General features: G+C 49.9%; 1 protein-coding gene across 8 annotated transcripts in view; it reads right to left on the bottom strand.

Annotated features, from left to right (window-relative positions):
• The window catches only part of RNF157 (ring finger protein 157), an 83,200-nt gene extending 60,280 nt beyond the window's left edge, over positions 1-22,920 (bottom strand). For 5 of the 8 annotated variants that reach the window (XM_065563415.1, XM_065563413.1, XM_065563418.1 and 2 more), the window contains exons 1-2: positions 22,743-22,920; positions 6,176-6,294 (exon numbers count right to left, since the gene is read on the bottom strand). In XM_065563415.1, the coding sequence (XP_065419487.1) occupies positions 6,176-6,294; positions 22,743-22,905 (282 nt within the window). In that variant the 5' untranslated portion in view covers positions 22,906-22,920. Of the gene's footprint in view, positions 1-6,175; positions 6,295-22,095; positions 22,617-22,742 lie in introns of those variants that run through there. The other 3 variants (XM_008163881.4, XM_005297528.5, XM_065563417.1) reach the window with 1 other exon arrangement.
• Between the last annotated feature and the right edge of the window lie 1,818 nt (positions 22,921-24,738).

Below are 24,738 nucleotides of genomic sequence, written 5' to 3'. Positions count from 1 at the left end.
TGCACACGGCACATTGAGGGACTCTTGTGAGCAGAAGGCAAACAGCCCTCCAGCAACTTGGCCATTATGAAGAATAATTTCTGGCATGGACGAATACTGCACACAGCTGTACATTATCCCCACCAAAATATGTGCTCTCCTCTTTATTAAAAAGATATATCCTGCCACCAGAAGCCACTCATCTGCGGAATTAACTAAAATCCACTAACGATTAAAAAATGTAATATTCTAAAGGGGAAGCTGAGTTTACTAGATAAAACACTCTAACCATGGGACCGAAGGTTTCCTGGCTAAGGCACTGAACCGGGACTCAGGAGATCTAGGTTCAATTCCCAGCCCTGCCACAGACTCTAAGATCTTGAGCAAGTCACCTGATCTACCCTGTGCCTGAATTCCCTGTCTATAAAATGGGGATGATGTTTCTGTCTCAGCTGTATGCAGGATCAGACCTTTAGATTTCAAACTCTTCGGGGTATGCCCAGCAGCACAATGGGGCCCTGATCTCAGTTGCTATTGTAGTATGAGTAGTGATAATATTATATATCACTTTCAATGGCCTTAAATAGAATGAAGACAAATAATCAAATGAGAAGCTACCATCTTGACAGTCTGATGCTAGGATGTAGGTCAGAATATAGCTGCCATTTCTGAGCATGGGGAGGCAGGGCCTTTCAAAGATGGTGAATGGTAAGTTCTATTTCCCCCCCCCCCCTTAGTTAAACAATGGATACACTTAACTGTTAGATCATAAAACTTACCAGGCAACATCATCATCAGATGGTCGGGCTTTCCCATGCAGGCAAACAGCAGCTGCATTCTCTGCACCGTGGCCTGCATTAACAGTGCATTGATCATGTTAATAAGTCACCGTGTAGGCCCCAATTCAGCACAGCATTTAATCATGTGCTGCAGTCCACAAATATTCTGCAAGGCCCCAGAGCACACACTTGACTTTAAGCACTCCTGTGCTTGACATTAGGTATGTGCTTAAGAGTTCTGCTGGATCAGGGCCAGGGGACTCAGCCTCTTTCAGAATCAAGCCCTAAGCTACCTGCCCCAGGGAGCCAACAGCAATGCTGGGAGCAGATCCCAAATCTCCTGCATACCAGGCCCCCGCCCTCACGCAGAGTCATCCTCTCTCCCTTGCACATCCAGAGCATGAGAGAGGGAAACCAGGTGTCCATTTCAGCCTAGCTTGCTTGGACGGGTTCTCCTGCATGTGGACCCTGCAGACTGCACAGCACACGTGCAGGCGCAGAGGGGACCCCGGCAGGGGCAGGCTGAAGAAGTGCTAGCGTGACCTGTAATGCTCATGCTCTAACACTGGGGAGTGAGGGAAGGCATGTGCGCTTCATGCGGACTAAGAGCTCCATGGGGGAGATAACATGAGCCTCCAGGGAAATCTGACTGAGGCCCATGGCCAGCCTAATGCAAGGTCCCTTCTTCTGTTTACCTCCATCCACTCACCCTGTCCCGCTCGCCCAAAGTGCCCCTGCCTCCTCCCCAGGGCCGGCTCCAGGCACCAGGCACCCAAGCACATGCTTGGGGCGGCACCTGGTAAGGGGCGGCGGGGGGAGCGCGGCGCGGCATTCTGCGGGGCTGGGCGCTCCGGCGGCGCAGCGCTCGGCGGGGGGGGCGGTGCTCTGGGGGGGGGGTTCCAGCGGCGCTCGGCAGGCTCCGGCGGCACGGCGCTCGGCGGGGGGGGGGAGGGGCAGCGCGGGGCTCAGCGCTCGGGGGGGTCCGGCGGCGCTCGGCACGGCGGGAGGGCGGGCTCCAGCGCTCGGCGGGGGGGCAGCGCTCTGGGGGGGGGGTTTCTGGCGGCGCTCGGCTTGGGGGGTGGGCGGCGCTCGGTTGGGGGGTTCGGGGGGCGGAGGTTTTTTTTTGCTGCTTGGGGCAGCAAAAAAGCTAGAGCCGGCCCTGCTCCTCCCCTACCCCACCTGCTGCTGGAGCCGAGTCATGTGGAGAGCGCGCGCTGCCCTCTGACTCTTGGGCCTGGTGGCAGGGCTGCAACCTTCCTTCAGCCTTTCCTCTCACGTAGCAGTGTGGGGTTCCCCCCACACCTCATTAGCGTTCACAATCTAAGCACTCACAAGCCCCCAAGGGCTTCATTAGTAACCGAGCGGCAAAGGGTCTGACCACCTGGAATGCGGCTTTCGGGAGAGGCCCAGGACTTGACAGGAAGCCCCAGTAAAAGGTTGTTTCAGTGTCTCAGCCATAGCCCATTGTAAACCACACGCCTTAGGCTGCGTCCACACTATAGCTCGGGGTGCGATTCCCCTGCTCGCGTACACGCACTAGCTCCCACCGGGCTAGCGCAAGCAGGAGAGCCGCAGCAGCATGGGCAATGGCTGTACAGTCGAGCGGGCGAGGACCAGAGCTGCCTGAAATCAGTGTGTAGGTGCTCGGCACAGCTCTGCCATGCCTCTGTCGCCGCTCTCTGTGCTACCGCGGCTAGCCTGCTATTTATACTTGCACTAGGCCAAGGAGTGCTAGTGCGGATACATGTACACGAGCAGGGGAATCATATCCCCAAGGTAGTGGAGACGTAACCCTAGTCTACACCGGCTGAGTTAGACCCCCCCGGTGCAGGTGGGTGGGCTCAACATGAGGAACAATGACATACAACTAAAAAAAATCTCAGCTAGGAAAAGAACAGCTTCCATTTTCATCCTGAGCTGCCTGTTTCCATTGCTGCGTTGTGGTAATTTGTTTGCCCTTCGAGCAAACATAGGCCAGGTGGCAAGAGTAAACCTCCAATGATTCACCAGGGTGGGACGAGTCAGATGTGTGTGTATTGGCATGTAAATGAAGGGCAACATCAGGGACCACCATGGTCCAGCAGGGACCACCGTGATCATCATCTTCCTGTGTAACAGAGGCCTTAAGACTTCCCTGATGCGATTCCTGTTTGAACTACAGCAGATCTAGTTCATGGTGTCGAGGGCTCAGACCTCCACGTCCTTAATAAAATCCGGATTTTACCTGCAAGTCTCTGAGGGAAGTCACAAATAGACAGGAACTAACTTAAATGCAGTATTTCTGGAGGACACAAGCAAATTTATACATTTACCATGTAAATCAGGAGTAAAGCCGCCGAAGCCAAAGGAGTTACAGTGGGGTAAGTAAGAAGAAAATCAGAACCATGGACTTAGGAAAAAAAAGCCTCCCACCGTTTAGGGTTACAGAGATGGAAGGCTGCGCTGATAGAATTTACATGACATGCAGAAACGCATCACGCGTCAAAGGTGGGCAGGAAGTGAAGGCAATTCACAAAGCATGAAAGGGGCTGATGGAATCTCTGATCGCAGAACTTTCCACGCCAATTGTTAAAGCAATAACGGTCACGTCAAAGCAACAGGACCCAGCAGGGGTGACTCACATTAATATTACAGCCTGAAATTAACACACCCCTACGATAAGAGTCAATATGGCAGAATGTGGTTAAGATTCTTCCTCTTCAGCCACATAGCTGGAAAATATTTCTCTTTCATTTCCAAGTCAATTTCAGAAGTTAAAGAAGTGATGAGACTATTCGTATTTCAGCAATTACAAAGCAAAGTTCTCAAATAAAATAATCCTTTTGCTTTACCCTTTCCAACCCTAATTTAAACATGCTGGTCCAAGCGGGTGCTTTATGTGCCACCCCACTCACCCACCCATACTTCGGTATATCTCCAGAAGGAAAACAAAGGGAACACAGAAAGGCAACAGTTTGTCAGTCAATTTGCAATCAGATTTTCACAGGCCAAGTTTTCTAAGGGTACATCTACACTACAGGGGGGAGTCGATTTAAGATACGCAAATTCAGCTACGTGAATAGCGTAGCTGAATTCGACGTATCGCAGCCGACTTACCCCGTTGTGAGGACGGCGGCAAAATCGACTTCTGCGGCTTTCTGTCGGCGGCGCTTACTACCACCTCCGCTGGTGGAGTAAGAGCGCCGATTCGGGGATCGATTGTCGCGTCCCAACGGGACGCAATAAATCGATCCCCGAGAGGTCGATTTCTACCCGCCGATTCAGGCGGGTAGTATAGACCTAGCCTCAGTGTCAGTGCAAATGATAAAATTCACACGCAAGGCCAATTACCGCGTGCAGGTCAAGGGTAAAACGGCAGCTGGGCTGTGGGTGTGGTCTCTAACGTCAGTATTTATATTCAACACCCGTGTGAGTAGTTCTCAACCTTTCCCGGTGCTGCCACTCCTTTTCCCAGGACCCCTCTCCCTGTTAACAGTACGGGAAGAGCCGGGTGGTAGTGAGTGGCAAGTTAGGAACCTTTGACTTAGGTATTTGACTTAGGTAAATAGGGCAGGTAGAAATCGATCTCTCGGGGATCGATTTATCGCGTCTCATCTAGACGCGATAAATCGATCCCTGAATCGACGCGTGTACTCCACCTCGTCAAGAGGAGTAAGTGGCGGCGATGGGGGAGCCGCGGCGGTCGATTTGCCGCCGTCCTCACAGCAGGGTAAGTCGAATAGGATACTTCGACTTCAGCTACGCTATTTGCGTAGCTGAAGTTTGCGTATGACCGCCCCCCCGCCCCCAGTGTAGACCAATCAGTGTCTTTGCTGCCACTGAAGAATGGTGTTACCAGCAAAAGATGCTGGGTGATAACATTCAGACTCTTGCCATTGGGAAAGAGTGTCTGCTTTACACACACTTCTGGGGGTGGAGAGAGGTACGGCATGCTCCCCTATATCCTTCACCAAACACACTAAGAGTCTGATTTTTGAATGCAGGGGCCTGAGAGAATATCACAAACCCAGCATCTGCACATGGGCACTCACAGGACGGACAATCACGGAAAATGCACAGATCCAGGTGGTGACCCGTCTAGAGTACGGCCTAGTTAGGACCCAGCGTTTGGAAATGGAGCCTCCCGTGCGCAGAGTGCAGGCCTCAGCAGGGTAGCCTGTGCCCCTCAGCCCAGCCCTCAGACAAACCAATGAATGCTGACTGGCTGAGTCTGGGTCTCGTCACATGCATCAGGAGTGGAATTACAGAAGAAGCCATGGAAGCTATGGTAGGTGGAGCGGGTGCATGCACCAACCTTTCCTGTCTTTGATGCCTGGACTCAAACACAAGCTCACGTCACAAGGGAGTGTGAGCTGGATAGTCTCTGGCGCACTGCCTTATTTGCGTGCATCACAGCTCAGCGCCACTGGCAGTGTGTGTTCTCAAGAGAGCCAGCAATGGTAGGGCAAGGGACATTGCATACCCGCTTTGAGCTGCACTGGAATGGCTGCCTTGAGAAGCTCGTCAATTGCCCACCTGCACTGGTGCTATCGGCATCTCCATTTTGTGAGTACAGTACTAGAGTCACCCACAGATTTAGAAGGCGAAATCCTGGGCCTGTTGAAATTAGTGGGATCTACCCAGCAAGCAGAGCATCAGTTAGACATCTTCTAATTGTAGGGATGGGCCTGAAACCACCCAGCTCTAAAATTCATGGCTGTCCCTTCCACACCTCTCTCTGTAATGGGCTAATCCAAACACCCCCACAAACTTTGGGAAGCTTGTATCCAGGGATCTGAGTTTTGTAGCTTGGACCCAGATACCATGGTGATAGGTGTGGGATAAGAACCCAAACATAACAGATTTCTCTGGCCAACTCAGAGGTGAAAGTAAGCTGGTACGGTCCGGTACGGCTTCCGCGGCGGGGATTTAAACGGGGGAGCCCAGAGCCCTTTAAATCCCACCCGCAGCTTCGGCGGCTGGGCTGGTGCCGGGATTCAAAAGGCCCGGAGCTCCCGCAGCTGCGGGGAGCCCCGAGCCCTTTAAATCCCGCTGCAGCTCCAGCTGCCAGAGCTGCGGGGGGGATTCAAAGGGCCCAGAGCTCCGCGGCGGCCGGAGCCCCGGGCCCTTTAATTTGCCCCTGAGCCCCGGGGGCTCCCAGCCACCTCTGCAGCTGGGAGCCCCGGGTTGATTTAAAGGCCCTAGGGCTCCCAGCCACAGCCGGTGCCCCAGGGCCTTTAAATCTTGAGAGGCCCCGCCTCTTCCCGGTTGAGACCACACCTCTTCTGGATGAGGCCACGCCCCCTCAGGACTCCAGCAGTACCGGTAAGTCCTGTAAGTTACTTTCACCCCTGGGCCAACTGGCAATTCAAGCCCCATGTCTCACAATATCAGATTCCTCCCTAACTGCAAACCCAGCTGAATGAATTTCACTTTACCACTACAGGTCTGTTTCCCAGGAAGTTCAGGTCACTGTTCTCTCCAAAGAGGTAGCCCTCCGGGTGCGTGGAGTCAAACTTCTCACCTCCCATGATGAAATGGCTGGCAAAGTAGCTCCCTAAAAAGGGACAGAAGAAATAGAGGCTGTCAAATGCACTGAATGGCGCTGGAAAGTGAATTAAATAAACTGCTGAGCAATGAAATGATCCCAGCGATTTCAACTCAGTCACATGCTACCACTTGGGGCAATGACGCATCCTGCGAGCAGAGTGGCAGCGGAGCCGCCGCTGAAATTAAACACGTTTAGTCAATGCGCTCAGATTTTGCTTTGTCTGTGGAAGTGCTTCACTTAAATCCCCCGGGGCTGAAGCCACCAAAACCAGCTGTAACTGACAAGAGACCTGTTCAAAAACTGCGACATGGTGGAGGGACGATCCAAGGTCTCAAGAACCGGGAGCCCTATTCTTCACACTGTCTGAGTAGCTGAGACAATCCTTCTGCTTGGGGTTAGCGCCACTGTCCACATTAACGGTCTAGTCTGAAATGGAAACTCCAGGGAGTTGTTCTGTTACCGTATTTTGGTGATTAGACAGAGTCACGGAAGAGAGGAGAATTTAAGGCAGCTTTTAAGAGACACCTGTCCTGATGTCAGCAGCTCCTCTTATCTAGCTCAGAGGAGGGGACCATTTTAATGACGCTTCCCCAAAAAGGCCTGTCAGTAAGTAGCGCTCCCGTCCTACTCGGAACAAAACTGCACAGAGTCATCCTGGAGTCTGGTTTGTTAACCACGACACTTCTATGCAAAACCCCAGCCTAAGTCTTCCCTCCAGGCGCAGCTGCTCCGAGGGGTCTCTCCATCACGACCTGTGCACTCCACTCCTCCGAGTGCCCATGCGCTCTCTGCCAGGATGCCTACCCTACCGTTACTACCTCCCTTGCTCCTTTACCAGGGATATCAGCTAGCTACACTCAGGAGTCAGCGAAAGTTACTAAATGGCTTTCCCAGCAGGATCACCAATCAGGTAAGGAGGTGGGTTATTTCCAGCAGACACTGACAGCCTGGACGGGCCTCCTTAAACTGCTCACCGTCAGACTGAAAGGATCGCCATCTTCACTGGAAAGCAGACAGTTTCCAAGTTGCTACGAAGCGTGTAAGGGTCATTTCAATGGAGCAACCCCCTCCTCCCCACTCCTTTGTGTTTTTAAGCGATAGAAGTGACTTTGCCATCTCTTGGAGGCAGATCTGCAATGCCACTCCCTTCGGCTTTGTTTAATCAAATGTATTTATTTAAATCGCAATAAAGGAAATTGGACAAACAAAAGACAGGGAAAAAATCATCAGAATTTGCACATCTAGAACCGCATCCATTACATGCCCGTGAAATAAAGCATCAGTAGTGGTTGAATCAGATGCTCTGCAAAGAAATTAACCCGGTCCCACAGGCCAGCACAAGGCATAGGTGTCACTTAGCCCACGAGGACTTGCTTAGACCTTGGGTTTGCCCTCTGAAAAGGGGACCCAGTTCGGCCCTGGGAGTTCCACCCTAGGAGCAGTCATTATTACAACATATGAAAGAGAAAACGCCACATTTAAGGCTCTCTCATGGCAAACCTGATCCCTTTGGTCCCATTTGCTTCCTCAGAGCAGCATTATGGCAGCTTCTGGTCCAACCGTTAGCCTGATTTTAAAGTGCCTCTTTGGTCTAGTTAGTTGCGTCTCTTTGCAACTGGTTAGAATGATTGTATTACCAGTAGCTCTCTTATCAAGAAAAACCTCACCGCAGGTCAGACTTTGAGATCCTCATGCAGATTTTACTGAGGGTAACATTTTCAAGAGCGCAGAAGTGATCGAAGAGCCCAAGTTGTTTCTCAGGCAAATTCCCAATGGAGACAATGGGAATCTGCTTGCATAAGGGCGTAGCGTGTTGGCCAAATCTTGAGGTCAGTTTTCATCAGTACAGGTACCTTAGTGAAAAGTACAATTAAGATTTACCTCTAATTATGACCTATGTCTAGCACATTCTTCCTTCAGCGCCTGCACACTGCCTGTTAATGGACGCTATCTACTTGCCCATGGGGAGAGCAGATCCCCAACATGAGTTAATGCATCACATACATTTCCCAGACCTCTGACACCTGCCCCTTCGCCCTCTAAACAATTCACAGATTTCACAGTAAAAGGTCAAACCAACTTTTAACAAGCTAGCCTTAATCCCAGCCCCGCCAGCAGGAATGGATAGCCTCTGACTTGCAAGAGATAAAAGAGGGAGGATTGTTCTCCAGTGATTCTTCAGTTTCACAAATGGAGGGAGAGCAGATCAACGTTGGGGATTAGAAACAGAGGTATTAATCCTTGTAATAGGCTTGATTTAATTGCTAGGGTTGCTAAAGAATACAGCAGCCGCAGCCCCTCTTCCACCACCCCTCGCCCCCATCACCCAGTCACTGTCATGCCAGAATGCAGGGATATCTCCAAAGGCCCCGGGAACTGCAGGAAAGGGAGCAGCTAGAGGTCAGAAGCTGAGTCAGTCTAGCTCTGCTGCTAAGCCAGTAAACACTGCCAGAATAGTGAGATACTGACACACACTAGAAAACACTGGGCCCATTTCTGCTCTCACTGACTCGCTGTAGATCAGGAACGATTCTGGTGTAGCCAGTGGAGTTAAAAACTGGTGTGGGATCAGACTCAGACCCTGTGTGTCTCAATATACCTGTTCAGTTCAAACAGCGACTGCCTACAACCCCCAGCTTTACACCAGCATGTCCCCACAGCTCCTGGGGGGAAGGGGGCTCCGCCCACGGTGCCGCCCCCGCAGCTCCCATTGGCTGCGGTTCCTGGCCAATGGGACCTGCACCTGCGGAGCCGGGTTAGGGGACATGCAGGTAGGAGCCAGGTAGGGAGCCTGCCAGCCCTGCAAATCCCCTCACCCCCAGTACCCGCGGGGGTCCCGGGCCACGGGCTGCCGCCCACCTCTGCTCCCCACCCCTCCCCAGGACCAGGAGGGATCCTGGGCCACCCCCCAGCACTCCCGGACCACCCCCCCATAGCACCCGCGGGCCCCCCCCGGCCCAAGTTTTAGTTAGGGATATATAATAAAAGTCATGGACGGGTCACGGGCCGGCGAATTTTTGTTTACTGCCCGTGACCCGGCCATGACTTTTACTAAAAATCTCCATGACTAAAACATAGCCTTACTTATAAACACTTTGGTGCAAGGACTGGTTCTCACTGTTGATGCAATGGGGCCCACACCTGAAACTGGCCCCTTTAGGCACTACCATGTCACAAATAATAATACAGTGGTTTAAGTAACCTTAACTTACACAGCTGTGTAATTAACCTTAATTTTCATGTTCTGACATTTGAGCGCTTTGCACCCTTTGGCACCTGCGGACTCCATGCAGATACAGGGGTCTATCCAGGCTGGATCAGGGCCTTCCAGGGGGTAGAAGGGTGTGAGGTGACATTTGACATGATTCTGAGCAGCAGCTAAAAGTTACACTGTGCAATTTACAAGAAGAAAACCACCAGACACCTAAGCGGGTACAATGACGTAGCTCACAGCTGAGGAAGGCTCGACTATCAATTATTGATGCCTGCTGCTTTCTGGCCCCATTTTCCACGTTCATAATTTATAGGTAAGATAGTTTCACAGAGAGAAAGCCGCCATCTGAAGGAACCCAACAGTGAGCTGCCCTCAACCTTTGCTAAAACCGATATGGGCACATGTCTGGGGAGGAGGAGAGCGAGGATATACATCACATGGTTTCACTTGGATAGATTCAGTGACTTGGGCAGAAGAGTAAATCATAGAAGTGCACATTAAACCTTCTAAGGGGAGTTTCCTAGGCCCCATAAAAAAGGTTAAAAGGAGGCAGCCTGCAGTAAGCAGCGGCGCCATTTATTGTGTGCGCTCGACAATCCTGGAGCCCTGGGTTCAAATCCTGATCTAACACCAGATCCACTTCCCACTACGCTCAGTGGAAAGGCCCCCACTGGACTGGGCACTTCGACCACAGGGAGAATGATGGTCTCCAGTTACTTCTCAGTGAGCACGTTCCCCACACGATTCAGTCACAGGCGAGAGAGGGCTCTCTGCAGGGCAGGTGCTGCAGATCAGAAGGAAGTTGTCTCTTACCTGTGCATGGCACTCCATAGAGAGCACACGCAGAGCCGCATGAGGAAGCTGGCACTGCATCCGCCCCGACAATGCCTAGTTCTAGATAGGGCCCGGCACCCTCTCGCTTGCCTGAGTGACTGAAGTTCAGGGTGAAGGTCAGAAGAAGTCGAAGGCCAGGGCCCAATGCCCCCGATGCAGGCAAGGGAGAGCAAAAGCTAGGGTAGATGGGGCAGCACCTCTCCAGAATCCCATGGAAGCCCCTCTGCAGGACTGGGGCTCAGAGGCAGGGGAATCAGGGGGAAGCCACTTTACGCTGCTTGCTCTCATCTGAACCCAGGGAAGCTCAACACAGCAGTCAGTGCGACAAGCACTAGCTCCTATTCCCCCTGGGCACAGGGGTGGGCAGGGGAGTCAACGGCTGCATTTCTCCCAAGGGAGCAATGATGCTGGAAAAGCTCCCTGTGCAGGCTTGGACCTTCCTTCCCCTGGGATCAGAGGGATTTGGAGACTGTCCCACCTACCTCCTCTGTTGTTGGCCCAAGACCTTCCACCTTTCACATTAGTATGGACCATTCTGTTGAGGTAAAGGGTTGTCTTGTGGCCGCTGGGACTCAGCAGCTCTGGGCTGTGTCCAGATCCACCAGATAACCTGTGTGACCTGGTGCAAACCAAATCATCTCCCTGAGCCTCAGTTCCTCATCTGTGAAATGGGGATATAGTGCGTGGTATCACTCATCCTCTGGGGAGCCATTGGGGCTGCATGTTCCCACATTCACACTGCATTCCCTCTCCCCTTCATAAACACCGTCTTCCTTTTAGACGCAGACTCAGTGCTTGCGAGAGGGAAAATGTTGCCTTGTAAGGATGCCCAAGGAAGATGTTTAGTTTTCCCAGGTTTCTGGGCAGGGGTTCGAGCTGCTTTTGTTTTGCAATCTGAAGAGGAACCCCTAGACAGCGAACCAGGCCCTTGCTGCTGACCCCACCTGGCAGAGCGGTTACGCACCTTTCATAAGAACGGCCGTACCGGGTCAGACCAAAGGTCCATCTAACCCAGTATCCTGTCTGCCGACAGTGGCCAATGCCAGGTGCCCCAGAAGGAGTGGGCCAACAGGCAATGATCAAGGGATCTCTCTCCTGCCATCCATCGCCATCCTCTGACAAACAGAGGCTAGGGACACCATTCCTTACCCATCCTGGCTAATAGCCATTAATGGACTTAACCTCCATGAATTTATCCAGTTCTCTTTTAAACACTGTTATAGTCCTAGCCTTCACAACCTCCTCAGGTAAGGAGTTCCACAAGTTGACTGTGCGCTGCATGAAGAAGAACTTCCTTGTATTTGTTTTAAACCTGCTGCCTATTCATTTGGTGACCCCTAGTTCTTGTATTATGGGAATAAGTAAATAACTTTTCCTTATCCACATCACTCATGATTTTATATACCTCTATCATATCCCCCCTTAGTCTCCTCTTTTCCAAGCCAAAGAGTCCTAGCCTCTTTAATCTCTCCTCATATGGGACCCGTTCCAAACCCCTAATAATTTTAGTTGCCCTTTTCTGAACCTTTTCTAGTGCCAGTATATCTTTTTTTAGATGAGGAGACCACATCTGTATGCAGTATTCGAGATGCAGGTGTACCATCGATTTATATAAGGGCAATAATATATTCTCAGTCTTATTCTCTATCCCCTTTTTAATGATCCCTAACATCCTGTTTGCTTTTTTGACTGCCTCTGCACACTGCGCGGACATCTTCAGAGAACTATCAACGATGACTCCAAGATCTTTTTCCTGACTTCTTGTAGCTAAATTAGCCCCCATCATATTGTATGTATAGTTGGGGTTATTTTTTCCAATGTGCATTACTTTACATTTATCCACATTAAATTTCATTTGCCATTTTGTTGCCCAATCACTTAGTTTTGTGAGATCTTTTTGAAGTTCATCACAGTCTGCTTTGGTCTTAACTATCTTGAGCAATTTCGTATCATCTGCAAACTTTGCCACCTCATTGTTTACCCCTTTCTCCAGATCATTTATAAATAAGTTGAATAGGATTGGTCCGAGGACTGACCCTTGGGGAACACCACTAGTTACCCCTCTCCATTCTGAGAATTTACCATGAATTCCTACCCTTTGTTCCCGGTCTTTTAACCAGTTCTCAGTCCATGAAAGGACCTTCCCTTTTATCCCTTGACAACTTAATTTACGTAAGAGCCTGTGGTGAGGGACCTGGTCAAAGGCTTTCTGGAAATCTAAGTACACTATGTCCACTGGACCCCCCTTGTCCACATGTTTGTTGACCCCTCCAAAGAACTCTAATAGATTAGTAAGACACAATTTCCCTTTACAGAAACCACGTTGACTATTGCTCAACAGTTTATGTTTTTCTATGTGTCTGACAATTTTATTCTTAACTATTGTTTCGACTAATTTGCCCGGTACCGACATTAGATTTACCGGTCTGTAATTGCCGGGATCACCTCTAGAGCCCTTTTTAAATATTGGCGTTACATTAGCTAAATTCCGGTCATTGGGTACAGAAGCCGATTTAAAGGACAGGTTACAAACCTCAGTTAATAGTTTCGTCTCTCTTATCTAGTTAGACTGTAAGCTCTGCCGGGCAGGGACTGTCCATTACTGTGCACTTGTACAGCACCTAGCACATCAAGGCCCTGGTCTCAGCTGCGGTGTCTCGGTGCTACTGCAATACCAATAAATAGCAACACTACTCAGTCAGGTGAACCTTGGGGTTTGCTATGCCGCCTGCCCCCAGCTCATAGGTTGAAGGGGGATGTAAGAGAATGGGCTGAGGGGGAAGAGTTGCCTAGTGATTATGGTGCTAGCCTGGGACCCAGGTTCAAGTCCCATCTCTGCCACAGATTTCCTGTATGACCTTGTGCACTTAGTCTCTCTGTGCCTCAATTTCCCAATTATAAAACAGATAACAGCATTGACCTACCCCACATGGGTGTGGTGAGGATAACTGCACCATATGCTGTGGTAGTGGGGGGTATATGACAGATTACATTATGCTCAAAATTGAGTGAAAACACCCCTCCTTTCATCATCACTAATACAGGATCACTTTGGTACACAAGAAGTCAGGGACTGGAAAATAAGTTGGCAAATGGAATAAGAAAAAGCATTAAAGGGAAAAAATAAATAAAAGCATTTCCAAGACTGGTTTGTTTTTCTGTTATCAGGGAAAAAGATCTATAAACAACTCCTTACTGGAGGGGAAATGTCTATCTTCCACTCCAGCTACCATGAAATCATTTGGACACAAGCAACTAAAGCTCTGGATCAATGTGTGCCTTTGGATTTTTCTCCGTGTAACCTGGATAACAGCAAGATGTCTTGGCTCCTCGCTATGCTTGAGCCCTCTTTGCAATATCAAACCTCCGCTACTGCCCACCTACAAAACTCTGCTTTTCAACCAATAATTGAGCGGGAAGCCTTATAAATGTTCCATAGGCCCAGCCGAACGGCGTCAGTCATGGCAGAGGAGATTAAAGAGAGAAGTGGTAAATTGACAGTTTTGTCTCATCCACATGAAAGAGGAGACGGAGGAAGCAAATGGGTTGCACTGGTCCAATGCTCCCCTCCCAATTAGGTGCAAAAGACGGAGGGGGGAAAGAGAACAACAGATCCATTGTTGCATGGAGTTTGCTCTCTCTACGTAGAAGGGCTCCTGATCAGCCTGTAGTGAGTGCAAAGTGAATGGCTCCATCGCCAGTTCATGGTTTGGACTATTAATACTTTGCTTCCTTTCCTCCCTTAAGTCACTCACACATGCACGGACCTAGGCCATGAGCAACAAGACTAGAGAGTCATTCTACGCTGACACCCAGGTGCAGGAAAACTTGCAAACCCGGCTACCTTGCCCCACCGCCGGTGAAGAGCTTGCTTTGAACGTTCTCCCAGAGATCACCCCTTGAGCCAAAAGAAAAACAGGAGGACAACAGGATATAGATGTCTATATGCATCCGAAGAAGTGGGCAGTAGCCCACGAAAGCTTATGCTCTAATAAATTTGTTAGTCTCTAAGGTGCCACAAGTCCTCCTGTTCTTCTTTTTGCGGATACAGACTAACACGGCTGCTACTCTGAAACCCTTGAGCCAAACACTTTAACTGCCTGGGCACTGCTGGGAAGGGAGGGGAGGAGGGGTCTGAAGTCCCCTCTGTCAAGCAACAAGCTTCCTATTATTGGCTAATTATAATTCTTTAACCAGCCCCTGCCTCGAGAGGATTAAAACCCTGTCAAGGATGGTTAAATTGTTGAGGGAGAGCCAGGCTCTAATAAGATTTAAAACTTCTGCGACCTCAAGGAACAAATGAAGAATACAGTATCAGCGAACTGCGCTATTTTAAAAACGCAACAGAAGTTTGAACAAGGCATCATGTCACCAGTACACGAAGACAAGCCTCGTGTATCAGCATCTCCCCGTGCCAACGTATTATGTCAGAGAAGTCACACATGTACACAATGCATATTTGATCCAAATGATGCCACTAGGCTCCTTTTTGTGTGTGTGTCGAACACCCAGCAGGTGAATTGCTATAGAGAAGGAATCTTGGGTTGGTCCTGTTCTGGAAGAGATCTAATTAGGGTTCCACCTGCAATACTGTATACTCCGAGACAAAGAACTCCTCCATGGAGTACAGACAAGCGCAAGGCTAAGAAGCTGGCAAGCAGCAGGCAGTTTTTTCCAGTTACTGTGCGATACAAGGCTAATGTGCTAATGGCAGCCGGGCTAATCAATTTAAGTGCACAAATAAAGCTCTCTTGCAAGTGTCCAATCGCGGTGGGTCTGTTTCCATTTTGCTGATCATGAAGAATTTGCTCGGGAGGAGGGAGAGGGTGGGGAAAGATAATGCCCCATCCAGCTCTATAGAAAACACTGCAGTTTAAACAGGAGTCAATTGACACCCTCCACAGGCAGCTCCCTCATCAAGTGGGCTGATAGGCACTGTACTTCTTGCGAACTCCTGTGCACATAAAGCAACTGAAGCCAGTTTTGCAGGTTTTCTAGAATCTATTGCTGACAATCATCTGAGACTGCAGCTTTGCCTTTAATTTCAGCTCCAAATCTGCTATACCACATTCCTTGCAATACACACCATTCATTACACTTCACACTCAGGATTACACATTGGTTACATCCCATCTCTTAGGAACAAAAGGCTGAAACCACTTTACAGTTGAAAGGTGCACCACAGGGCAGTGTTACAGGGCAGATGAGAGGGTGACAATTTTTACAAAAGGGTTTGAAATTGAAAGAACAATGAAAACGGGCGGATGTGTTGGGAGCCCCCCCCCCCCATTCATACTTTGTCTTGAAGCACTTAGCACACTGTTGGTGATGCATAAATAATCATATTGGGACTCCAAACACAACTGGGCCAGGCTAGTGCATTACAGCCCTAAAGGGAAACGGATTAAAAAGAGGTGAAACTGGCTACTGCCACTATCCAACCTGATCCAAGTGGAGCAAACAACATAGAATAGAATCATCATAGAATATCGGGGTTGGAAGGGACCTCAGGAGGTCATCTAGTCCAACCCCCTGCTCAAAGCAGGACCAATCCCCAGACAGATTTTTGCCTGAGATCCCTAAATGGCCCTTCAAGGATTGAACTCACAACCCTGGGTTTAGCAAGCCAATGCTCAAACCACTGAGTTATTCCCCCGCCCCCTAAAAATGGAGATGTCAGTTACTTTTTTTTTTTTTTAAATGCTGATTGGATCATCTAAGATGTCACTAATAACACACATAAGGCATTCTTCTCTAAATGTACAGTGAAGCCTCTGCTTCTGGCCACCTGCTCTCCACAGCTGTGTTAACAGCTCGCAAAATCTCAGTCCCTGTGAGATTTCCCAGCCAGAGTAATTTAGGCTGTGCAGGGAACCCCCAGCAACCACCTGCAAGCCCCTCCCGCCCCCGCACACACACACCTGCATACATTGTTTGTAATCAACCTGCGCAGATGTAGAGAAGAATGTCAGCAGTGTTTTAACTGCAAACTCAGGGCAAGATCATGCCCAACCCTGTGCAGGCATGCAAGGAAGAGAGGTGGAGGGGGGAGGAGTTCAGGCACTAGGATCCTTCCATCCCACCTTTTGTCTGGGCAGAAACCTGAGGAGCACCTGATGCACCCCACTGTAAGGTGCAGCGGATGCAGGTGATTTTGGAGGCATCATCTCTGTCTCAAGAGCTGGCCTGATGGACGTCTACATTTCCTACTGTGGGAAGTGGTTCAGAGCCACCCACCATAGCCCAGGAGCGCTGCCAGCTTTTCTGCCGCCCTAGGCGACGGAAGGTCCCGCCCCAAAATGCCGCCGCCCACAGAGGCGGCGGAAGGTCCCGCCGTCGAAATACCGCCGTGGTCGCTGCCCCCCAAACTGTAGCGCCCTAGGCGACCGCCTAGGTCGCCTAATGGGTTGCGCCGGCCCTGCTGTAGCCCATTGTGTTATGGCTCATTTAGATGAGTGCAATAAGCCAGACAGAAGCCCTCAGGAGAAAGCACAGGGAGGACAAAGCCGAAACAGAAGAACGCTGTCTGGACAGTCTTCTTTTAAACAAACAAACAAATAAATAAATAGGCAGCCACAAGCCAAAAACGTGGAGTCCTTGAGTCCCTATGGCAGCCTCTGATACAATCAGTGGAACCTGTTCGTATTATTTGTATACCAATAGCACCTATGGACTCTGACCCAGTATAGAGCCCCATTGTGCGGTGCCAATGCATGAGAGACAGTTACTGCCCCGAATATCTTCCCTCTATCTAGATAAGGTAGCCAATGGGTGGGAGGCAAAGCAAAAGCACAGAGAGGTCACGTGACTTGGCCAAGGCCACACAGAAGGGCACTGGCAAAGGCAGAAGTAGCACACAGGCTCCTAACCTAATCCCCTGGATCATACCACGATACTTCCTCTTCTTTTGACTGTCACCTGGATGGAATGCTCAATTCCATCAGCGTGGCAGCATGACTCAGCTCATCTGCACCTTAACCATGGCATCAAACCTCAGTATTTTGTTTGCACGGCGTCACTGGTTGATTAGATCCCTCACTGCTCCTCATGTCAGAGCCACCTGTATGCTCAGAGCACCTTAGATTCAGTATGTGCATTTCAATAAAAACCACCTTTGTATACCATAGTAGGTTGGACACTGGGTGGGGCAAATCAGCTTGTAAAGATAAACAAGCCTCCTTGACAAATAGTTTCTGAAGCCAATTCCATAATGGATAAGGCCCAATGTGACAGTGAGCGCCCAATTATCAGACTCGATGTGAACTCAGATCTCTGCACTGCAGGTGGCAGCTTTCACAGCTTTTAAGGCTGGAAGAGTTTATTAGGATCATCTAGTCTGAGCTCCTACATAACACAGACCTGAGTCTCACCCAGCGATTCCTGCCTCAGGAGTACATCTACACTGCAACACTGATGCGGGCCAGCCAAGGGTCTTTCACTGCAGTGTTGACATACCCTAATAGTCCAACGACCTGAGGCTGAACTACACATCCATTAGAATGACATCCAGACAGAGCCAGGAATAAAGATTTAAAGACTCCAGGTGATGGGGAATTTGCCACAACCCTTGGTGATCTGTTCCAACAGTTAGTTACCCTCACTGTTAAACACCTGCATCTTGATTCCAGTTGGGTTCTGGATACACTGACTTATCCCAGTACATACAGTCTTCAAAATTGGCTTCCACATCTCATGGTGGGACTCTGCATACAGAGATGCCAGCAGAACTGCTGCACAGGAGATTTATGAACGGATGCTCCCCCTATTTGTCTATGTGGCAGAGGTGAATGAGAGGAGACAGGCACAGTGTCCACCGTTACACCTATTCAGTGGCTCTAAACATCTCACGTGAGGGATGCAAGAGATGCTACAGCCACTCTTCCAGCCCACAGAGCACGGAGAAGGAGCTACAGAACCACAATCTAGCCCTGGTGCATCGCCCCCACAGAGCCTCCTGCACGCTTCACCAGCGTAGAGCGTGACTAGTGAGTTGAAGTAAATTTCACCCTTAAACCTGGGGTGCAAGCTGAGTTCCTTGCATCTTCCAGCCAGTAGAAAGGAAACTAGATGCAACTGGGAGCAGAGAAAGGGAGTCACCTTTTTCCACACAATGAATAATAGCGCAATTCAATTCTTCGCATAACCGCCCTGACCCAGCTTAACGAGAAGCAAGAGGACATGGCCATATTTCATTAATATGGCTGCACGTGTCTGACGACTTGCACGCATGAGTAAAGCGCCTGAGTCAGCAGAACCATGACTTTGGCCAAAGCAGCGTCTCAGACTTTCAACAGAGAAACAGCCATGGCTGGGTCGAAGAAGACACTTACGCAGTAAAGGAAAGGGCAACTGACAAGCTCCATACTACAGGCTGATCAGTTAGGCTCAGGACCCCTAAATCTATGAGAAAACAATAGGAGCTGCAAAACCTCCGCACCTCAGAAGCGGGGAACCAAGGACCATGCATACGTTCTGAGCCCCACCGCTCCCTCTTTACTACAGCTATCGTGTTCCCGCACCTCTGGAGAAGGTTACTTTTAATAATACACCCATCTCTAGATTTACATTCCCAACTTTTGCATTTCAGAGAATGTTTACACTTCACACAAGCGATGCATGACACTTGTAGAAATCAGCACTGCAAGCATCTCTCCCACCGCTGCCCAGAACTGTTCTTCTAACTCAGCTGTCCCGCAAAAATTGAAAGAAAATCCCACTTAAAACCACAAGCAAAACAATTGTAATCTCTCTTGGTCACTAGTCCCAGGTCATCTTAGGTTCAGATGGTGGTATTTGCTCCCAACACAACTTCTGGTAAACATCTGACTTGGTGAATTACTACTTCAGTTCCTGGTCCAGCCTCGCAACTTTGGACCCGAGACACACTAAAAAAAAAAAAAAAAAAATTACATGGGGGAACCCAGATAGTGCTAGAACCTGCCCTATTGCACCACGCTGCACTTGGCCTGGTAACAGAGTGCTCCAGTACCAGATCTGATACAGCGTCTGTAAGTGTCTCTATAAGACCTGACTTCTCCACCGATAACCTGGACCCAACCAATCATCTAAAACACCTAGCAGCTGAACTGAGCTTTGCAGGTGCTCAGCCAAGCAACTGAACTGAGGATAAGAAAGTCCTTCTCATTCATGCAGAGGTCACTCTATTGAGGAGTAGGAAAAAGACATCTACCCCCAGCACTGCGGCCTCCAGTCTATTCACTCCTTGACATTTTGAGGACATTAAATCATGGTAATACTAAACTAACCCATTGCCCTTCCTCAGCATCTTCCATCTGAGGACTGCAAAGCAGCTTACAGACATTGATGAATTCCGCCTCTCAAATCCCGGTGAAGTAAGTGGGGGAAGTATTATCACCCCCATTTCACAGGTAGGGAAACTGAGGCTCGGAAAGGTTAAGTGACTTGCCTGGGATGACAGAGCCAGGAATAGATTCCCTGAGGTGTGGCCTCGGGGGAAGGGGCAATATGGGGGGTGGAGTCACGATTTGGGCACTGGTGGCCCCCCCACTTTTAGGAAGCTTCCACCATTCCTGATGGGGATCTGCGGCACAGAGATTAAATGACTTTCCCAAGGTCACACAGGGAGTCTGTGGCAGCACCGGGAGTTAAATCCACATCTCTCAAGTACTCGTCCAATACCTTAACTACAAAGCTATCATTCCTCCTCTTCACAGTTTTCCTTCTGAACTTTAGATACCTACTGTAAATGTCACTCGGTTCCCAAAGATTTTCCATCAGGTCACGATGCAAAGCTTAGTTACACTTAAGGAAGGCAAAATAAAAGGATGCAACAAAAATGACAGCATTTAAAGCGGCTCATGGGAAAGTGGAAAGAGAATCATCTCCAGCAGTCCCAGCACATGCCAAGCTCACAGTATCTATTTCAGTACTCAGGGACTCTGCATAACTCCCCTTGCTGTAAAAACGTGCGACTCCCAGGTGTGCATCAAGAGGAGATTAAAACCAGCAGGCATCACCTGTTTAAAATGATGACCCCCACCAGAATACACCTTGTCGTGTGATTGGTGGAAATGAGGTTGTTAAATGCCAATAACCAGACAGATGTTTCGGCAGGCCAATTCCAGCTAGGCTGGCTATTACAAAGGCAAGCACATATTTTCAGTACAGAAACATAGTTTATGTTAGCAGTAATTCTTTCTAAAAAGGTCCTTGCTAGTAATTAGCTAGTAGTTTCTGATAGCACTGAAGCCCCTTAGCTTTTACCTTAACCTATTAATAATATTCAGTGCCTCAGGCTCATTTTGCAAACCAAGTACAATGCATAGTGGATCAAGATATCTTCAAAATATGCACCCCATAATGTAATACTTTGCACATCCATAACACCTTCCATCCAAGGATCACAAAACTCTTCATAATTATTACTGAATTAACCCTTCAGAAGATAGATATTGGCATTCCCATTATACAGGGGGAAAAGGAGGTCAGTGATTCCTCAAGGTCACCCGCTTTTCCACGAGGAAGAGCCGAGATCAGAACCCAGAACTGCTGACTCTCAATGCTGTGTGGTTTCATCTAGACCAGGCATCCTGCCTGCATGATCATGTCAGAAGCACAGGTTCATCGACTAGGAGAATTGCAAACCACACTCACGAAATCTTCAGGGGAAGGGTTGGTCTCAGATTGGTCAACAGGGAACCCGATGGGTTAAAACAATGGTTTTAAAAATAACATGCAGCCCTGGTGAGTATCTGTAAGAGCACAAGCCCCTAGTGCCTTGAGTGATATTGTCACCCTGGGAATTATTCTTCAAAACACAAAAGAAAAATGAAGTGGAACATGATACAGCTAAGTTTTTAAAGCCAGACAATTGTTTGCATTGCTAAATTGTCGTGACAAGGTGCAATCTGCTATTTAAAAGAGAATCATTAAGCTGGCAGACTGGAATTGAATCTGTACTTACTGAAGTTCTTACCAGAACCCAAAGTTCTTTCCTCGCTATTGCAATATTCGTAACCCGTTCTTTTCCGTGCCACACAAATAATGCATAACGCTGGCAAGAACAGCTGACGATACAGCTTTGCGTAACAGGCCAGAATTTTATAACCTCCACCCAGCATTTATGCATTTCATTTTTTTAAATGCAAGTAACACACGAGCCAAAGATTCCAACCTGTGTGAACATACACAAGACACCACATTTACGGTTAATGTGTATTCCATGCATGCACATACAAAGATGGGTATGTAGCAATTCATTGTGGGATGCTGTGGTCCCAGTTCAGTTTTTACTAGGGACTTCAAAGGGAATTTTGCCAGAGCAAGGACTGAGTAAAACTCACTTAAGTCTCTGGATTTAGCCCTATAGCTATATCCACATTAGATACAATTAATAAAACAAATAGAATAGAAAGGTCATTTCTTTACCAGTGAGCACGGTGCTATGAATGTCACCAATATAATTCAGGCCCCATGTAAAAATATTGCAGCCTTACAAAGTATCAGCATGCAAGCAAGGGAAAAGAGGATTTAGGGCAGTCCAGACCTTTGAGAACCTTTGCCTGGAAGCTCATTCTTCCTGAAACAAACTCCACGAAAACTGATCAACTTCAGAAACTACTGCATCGCCTCCCACCCTGCAAAAGAACCGGCCCAGCCCTTTTCCCTCGCCACACAGGATGAAACGATTGCGAGACTAGTTGAGGTTGGAGTTACCTCCTGAGCATGCACAGGTCAGTCACATTGCTTCCCATATGTCCCCGCTCTTTAAGCCTTACCGGATTTAGGAGGATATCTGTAGACTGAATTAGAAGGGATGTCCACCTCTTCCACCCCTGCGTTCTGCCTGCTGGTCAGCGCCCCCATGGCTGAGCCTTGCAGAGGGAATCCAGGGGCTGGGCTGGGATGTTCCTAACGGGATGAATGCAAGAGCAGGCAATGCAAGCGGGAGAGGAGGAGGAGGAGGAGGAGCAGGGCAGCCTCCCAGTGTCCTCAGGCAACCGCACTGGCTTTGCCCACTGCTCCTTCAGTGGGGAGGCTGCCGCATTGACTCTCCTGCTGCTGAGCAGGGGACAGGAACAGCTGCCCTCACTCCCATCCCTTCCTCGCCGGAGCTGAATGCACGGGCTGGGCTGGGGCTAGCGGGGGCCCCTCCTGGAGCACTGCGGCTCACCAGGGGCGGGAGGTGGTGCCTGCATCGCCAGGGCTGAGGATGCCGCCGCTGGAGGCCCGGGAGGCAGCCCCTGCCCGCAGCAGCATCCTCTCCCCCTGCGCCGGCAGTCGCGCGGAGCCTTTGCACGGGGGGCTGGGCGCCGCCTTGACGTTAGGGCGGCTCGCCAGCCAATGGAGGCGGGGAGGAGGCAGCTGTCACCGGCCGGGCCGGGGTGGGGGCAGGAGCCGCCTGCAGGCCGCTGCACGAGCTCACCTGGCTGCAGCAGCAGCGCCCCAGCTGGGGCAGGGTCTGGGCTCGGGGGGCAGAACGGGGGCCCCGGCCCGGGGAGAGAGGAGCAGCCCCAGTTGCTCAGCGGCAGGCCCTGCAGCCGCGAGCTGGACCCAGAAGCCACCTGCCGGAGGTACCTTCTGTGCATGGAGAAGCCGGTGTGGGGCCCCTCCCGCTCTCCTGCGCAGGATTTCCCCAGCCCTGCCCGCTCCCCTCCCTCTGCGCAAGGGGCTGGAAGGATTCGCTAGACAAGTCTGTTCAGCGGGTCTGACCTCCCGAGGGATTCCACAGTGCCACACCAAAGGGGCACCCAAGTGCTTACAGCACCTTCCCTATCCTGGCCGGGAGCTCACTAGACGGGGGCGACGGGCTCTTTCCACTGAGGCTAGACCGGTCTTGGAACTCCCTTTAAATGGGCCAAATGTGTCTTTTTTCACATGCGAAACCAGAAGTTGGGCCCCAGCCCTGCCAGTTGTTCCCTGCCCATGGATTGCACTGGGGATCCACCCGCAGAGCTCAGTGCAGGATCAGGGCCCCAGAACCTTGCTGATTATACTTTAAAACCTAGGCCCAGAGCCACAAAGGTACGTCAGCACCTAAGTCTGGGCGTTAGGGGCCTAAGCCCCAGTTTTGGCCAGAGAACTCCACCAAACCCTGTAGGCGCCTGAACGCGCTCAGCTCCTAAGCGGTCAGGACAAAAGTTCCTCAGCGCCTGCATTTCTACCTGGGGGCCCGTGCACTGCATCTGTCTAGGCATCCAGACACCTGTCTCCACCTAACCCCAGAGCGATTCAAAACCCCGGGGAAGATAGGCAGGCAAACGCCTGAATTGCATGCAGGATCCAATCTGATCGGTGTGCTCAGGGGCCGCCTATGGGATCGGGGCCCATTCAAAATCCTGCCAGAGGAGAAGCTGCTGCCACCCACAGTATAACTTTTCAGTCCAGTGGTTAGAGCATTCATCCATGGCAGAGGGGGAGAAAGGATTTGAACTGGGGTCTCCCCCTAAACTGCCTGCCTCCAGTTCCTATTTGTGGATCGCTAGCAGGGATAGGCATCTCTATTTAGATGCCTGTCTCCAAGAGAGGGGCAAGGCTTAGTACGTACCACTCTCATTGGCGTCTCCCATTGGGAACTTAGGTGGCTCCACGCCTAGCATGGTGGCTTTTGTGGATCCCATTCTAAGGTGCCTTTCTCCCCATTTGTTGTAGAAGGAGCCTAGACACCTAACTCAGCTTTGGGGATCGTGATGTGTTCCTGCCCCTAAAAATTAGGCACCATGCGCTTAGTGTTGCAATGCCGAAGTCCCTTCATAGATCCCACCCAGAGGCACTGTCTGTTCTGTACAGACGTGATAAATCAGTGGCTCTTTTTTTAAGTGTAGAGGTTTTACCTCATTTCCCCACTTACGTCCTTGTTTCGCATTGTACTGTGAAGTGATTGTCAGGCTCCACCCCAGAAGTGGCTGCATTTCATTGGTGCTCTCCATATAGCGGCTGTAAAGCACTTTGGGAGGAAAGACATTATAAAAATGTGAGATTATTATTATTTATCCTCAGATACCCCCTTAATGCTTTCTGGAGTTCCCATACATACAAACACACTTTTCCCCAAACTACTTGAGTATCAGCTCCAGAACAAGATTCCATGGTGTTACCGAAATATCGGGTCCACCTAGCTGAGAGCCAATAACAGCCAGACAGGGATAAGGAAGAGTTGCTTTATTCTGCAGAAGAAAGGAGAGCTTTGCACCTTAGTACAAAAACTCTGTCTTACACACATTTTACAGATCCTTTATACACATTCAGACAAAGGTCCTTGCAGTGTTAACACTTGATTGGTGGTTGTCAGACCCGTGCTTTTGCTATCTGGTCAGTGAAAACCGGCTTGGGACCAGCTCCAACTACCGTAAGGCCTTGAAAGGAAGACAGTTGAAAAGTTCAGGCTACTGTGTACTTGAAGTGTCTGCTTCCCCCTAATG

This window comes from Chrysemys picta, chromosome 12 (genome assembly GCF_011386835.1).
Source record: "Chrysemys picta bellii isolate R12L10 chromosome 12, ASM1138683v2, whole genome shotgun sequence".
In the NCBI taxonomy this organism is placed as follows: Eukaryota; Metazoa; Chordata; order Testudines; family Emydidae; genus Chrysemys; species Chrysemys picta.
The sequence above is the reverse complement of the archived record's forward strand: the minus strand, read 5'-3'. Positions and strand labels throughout refer to the sequence as shown.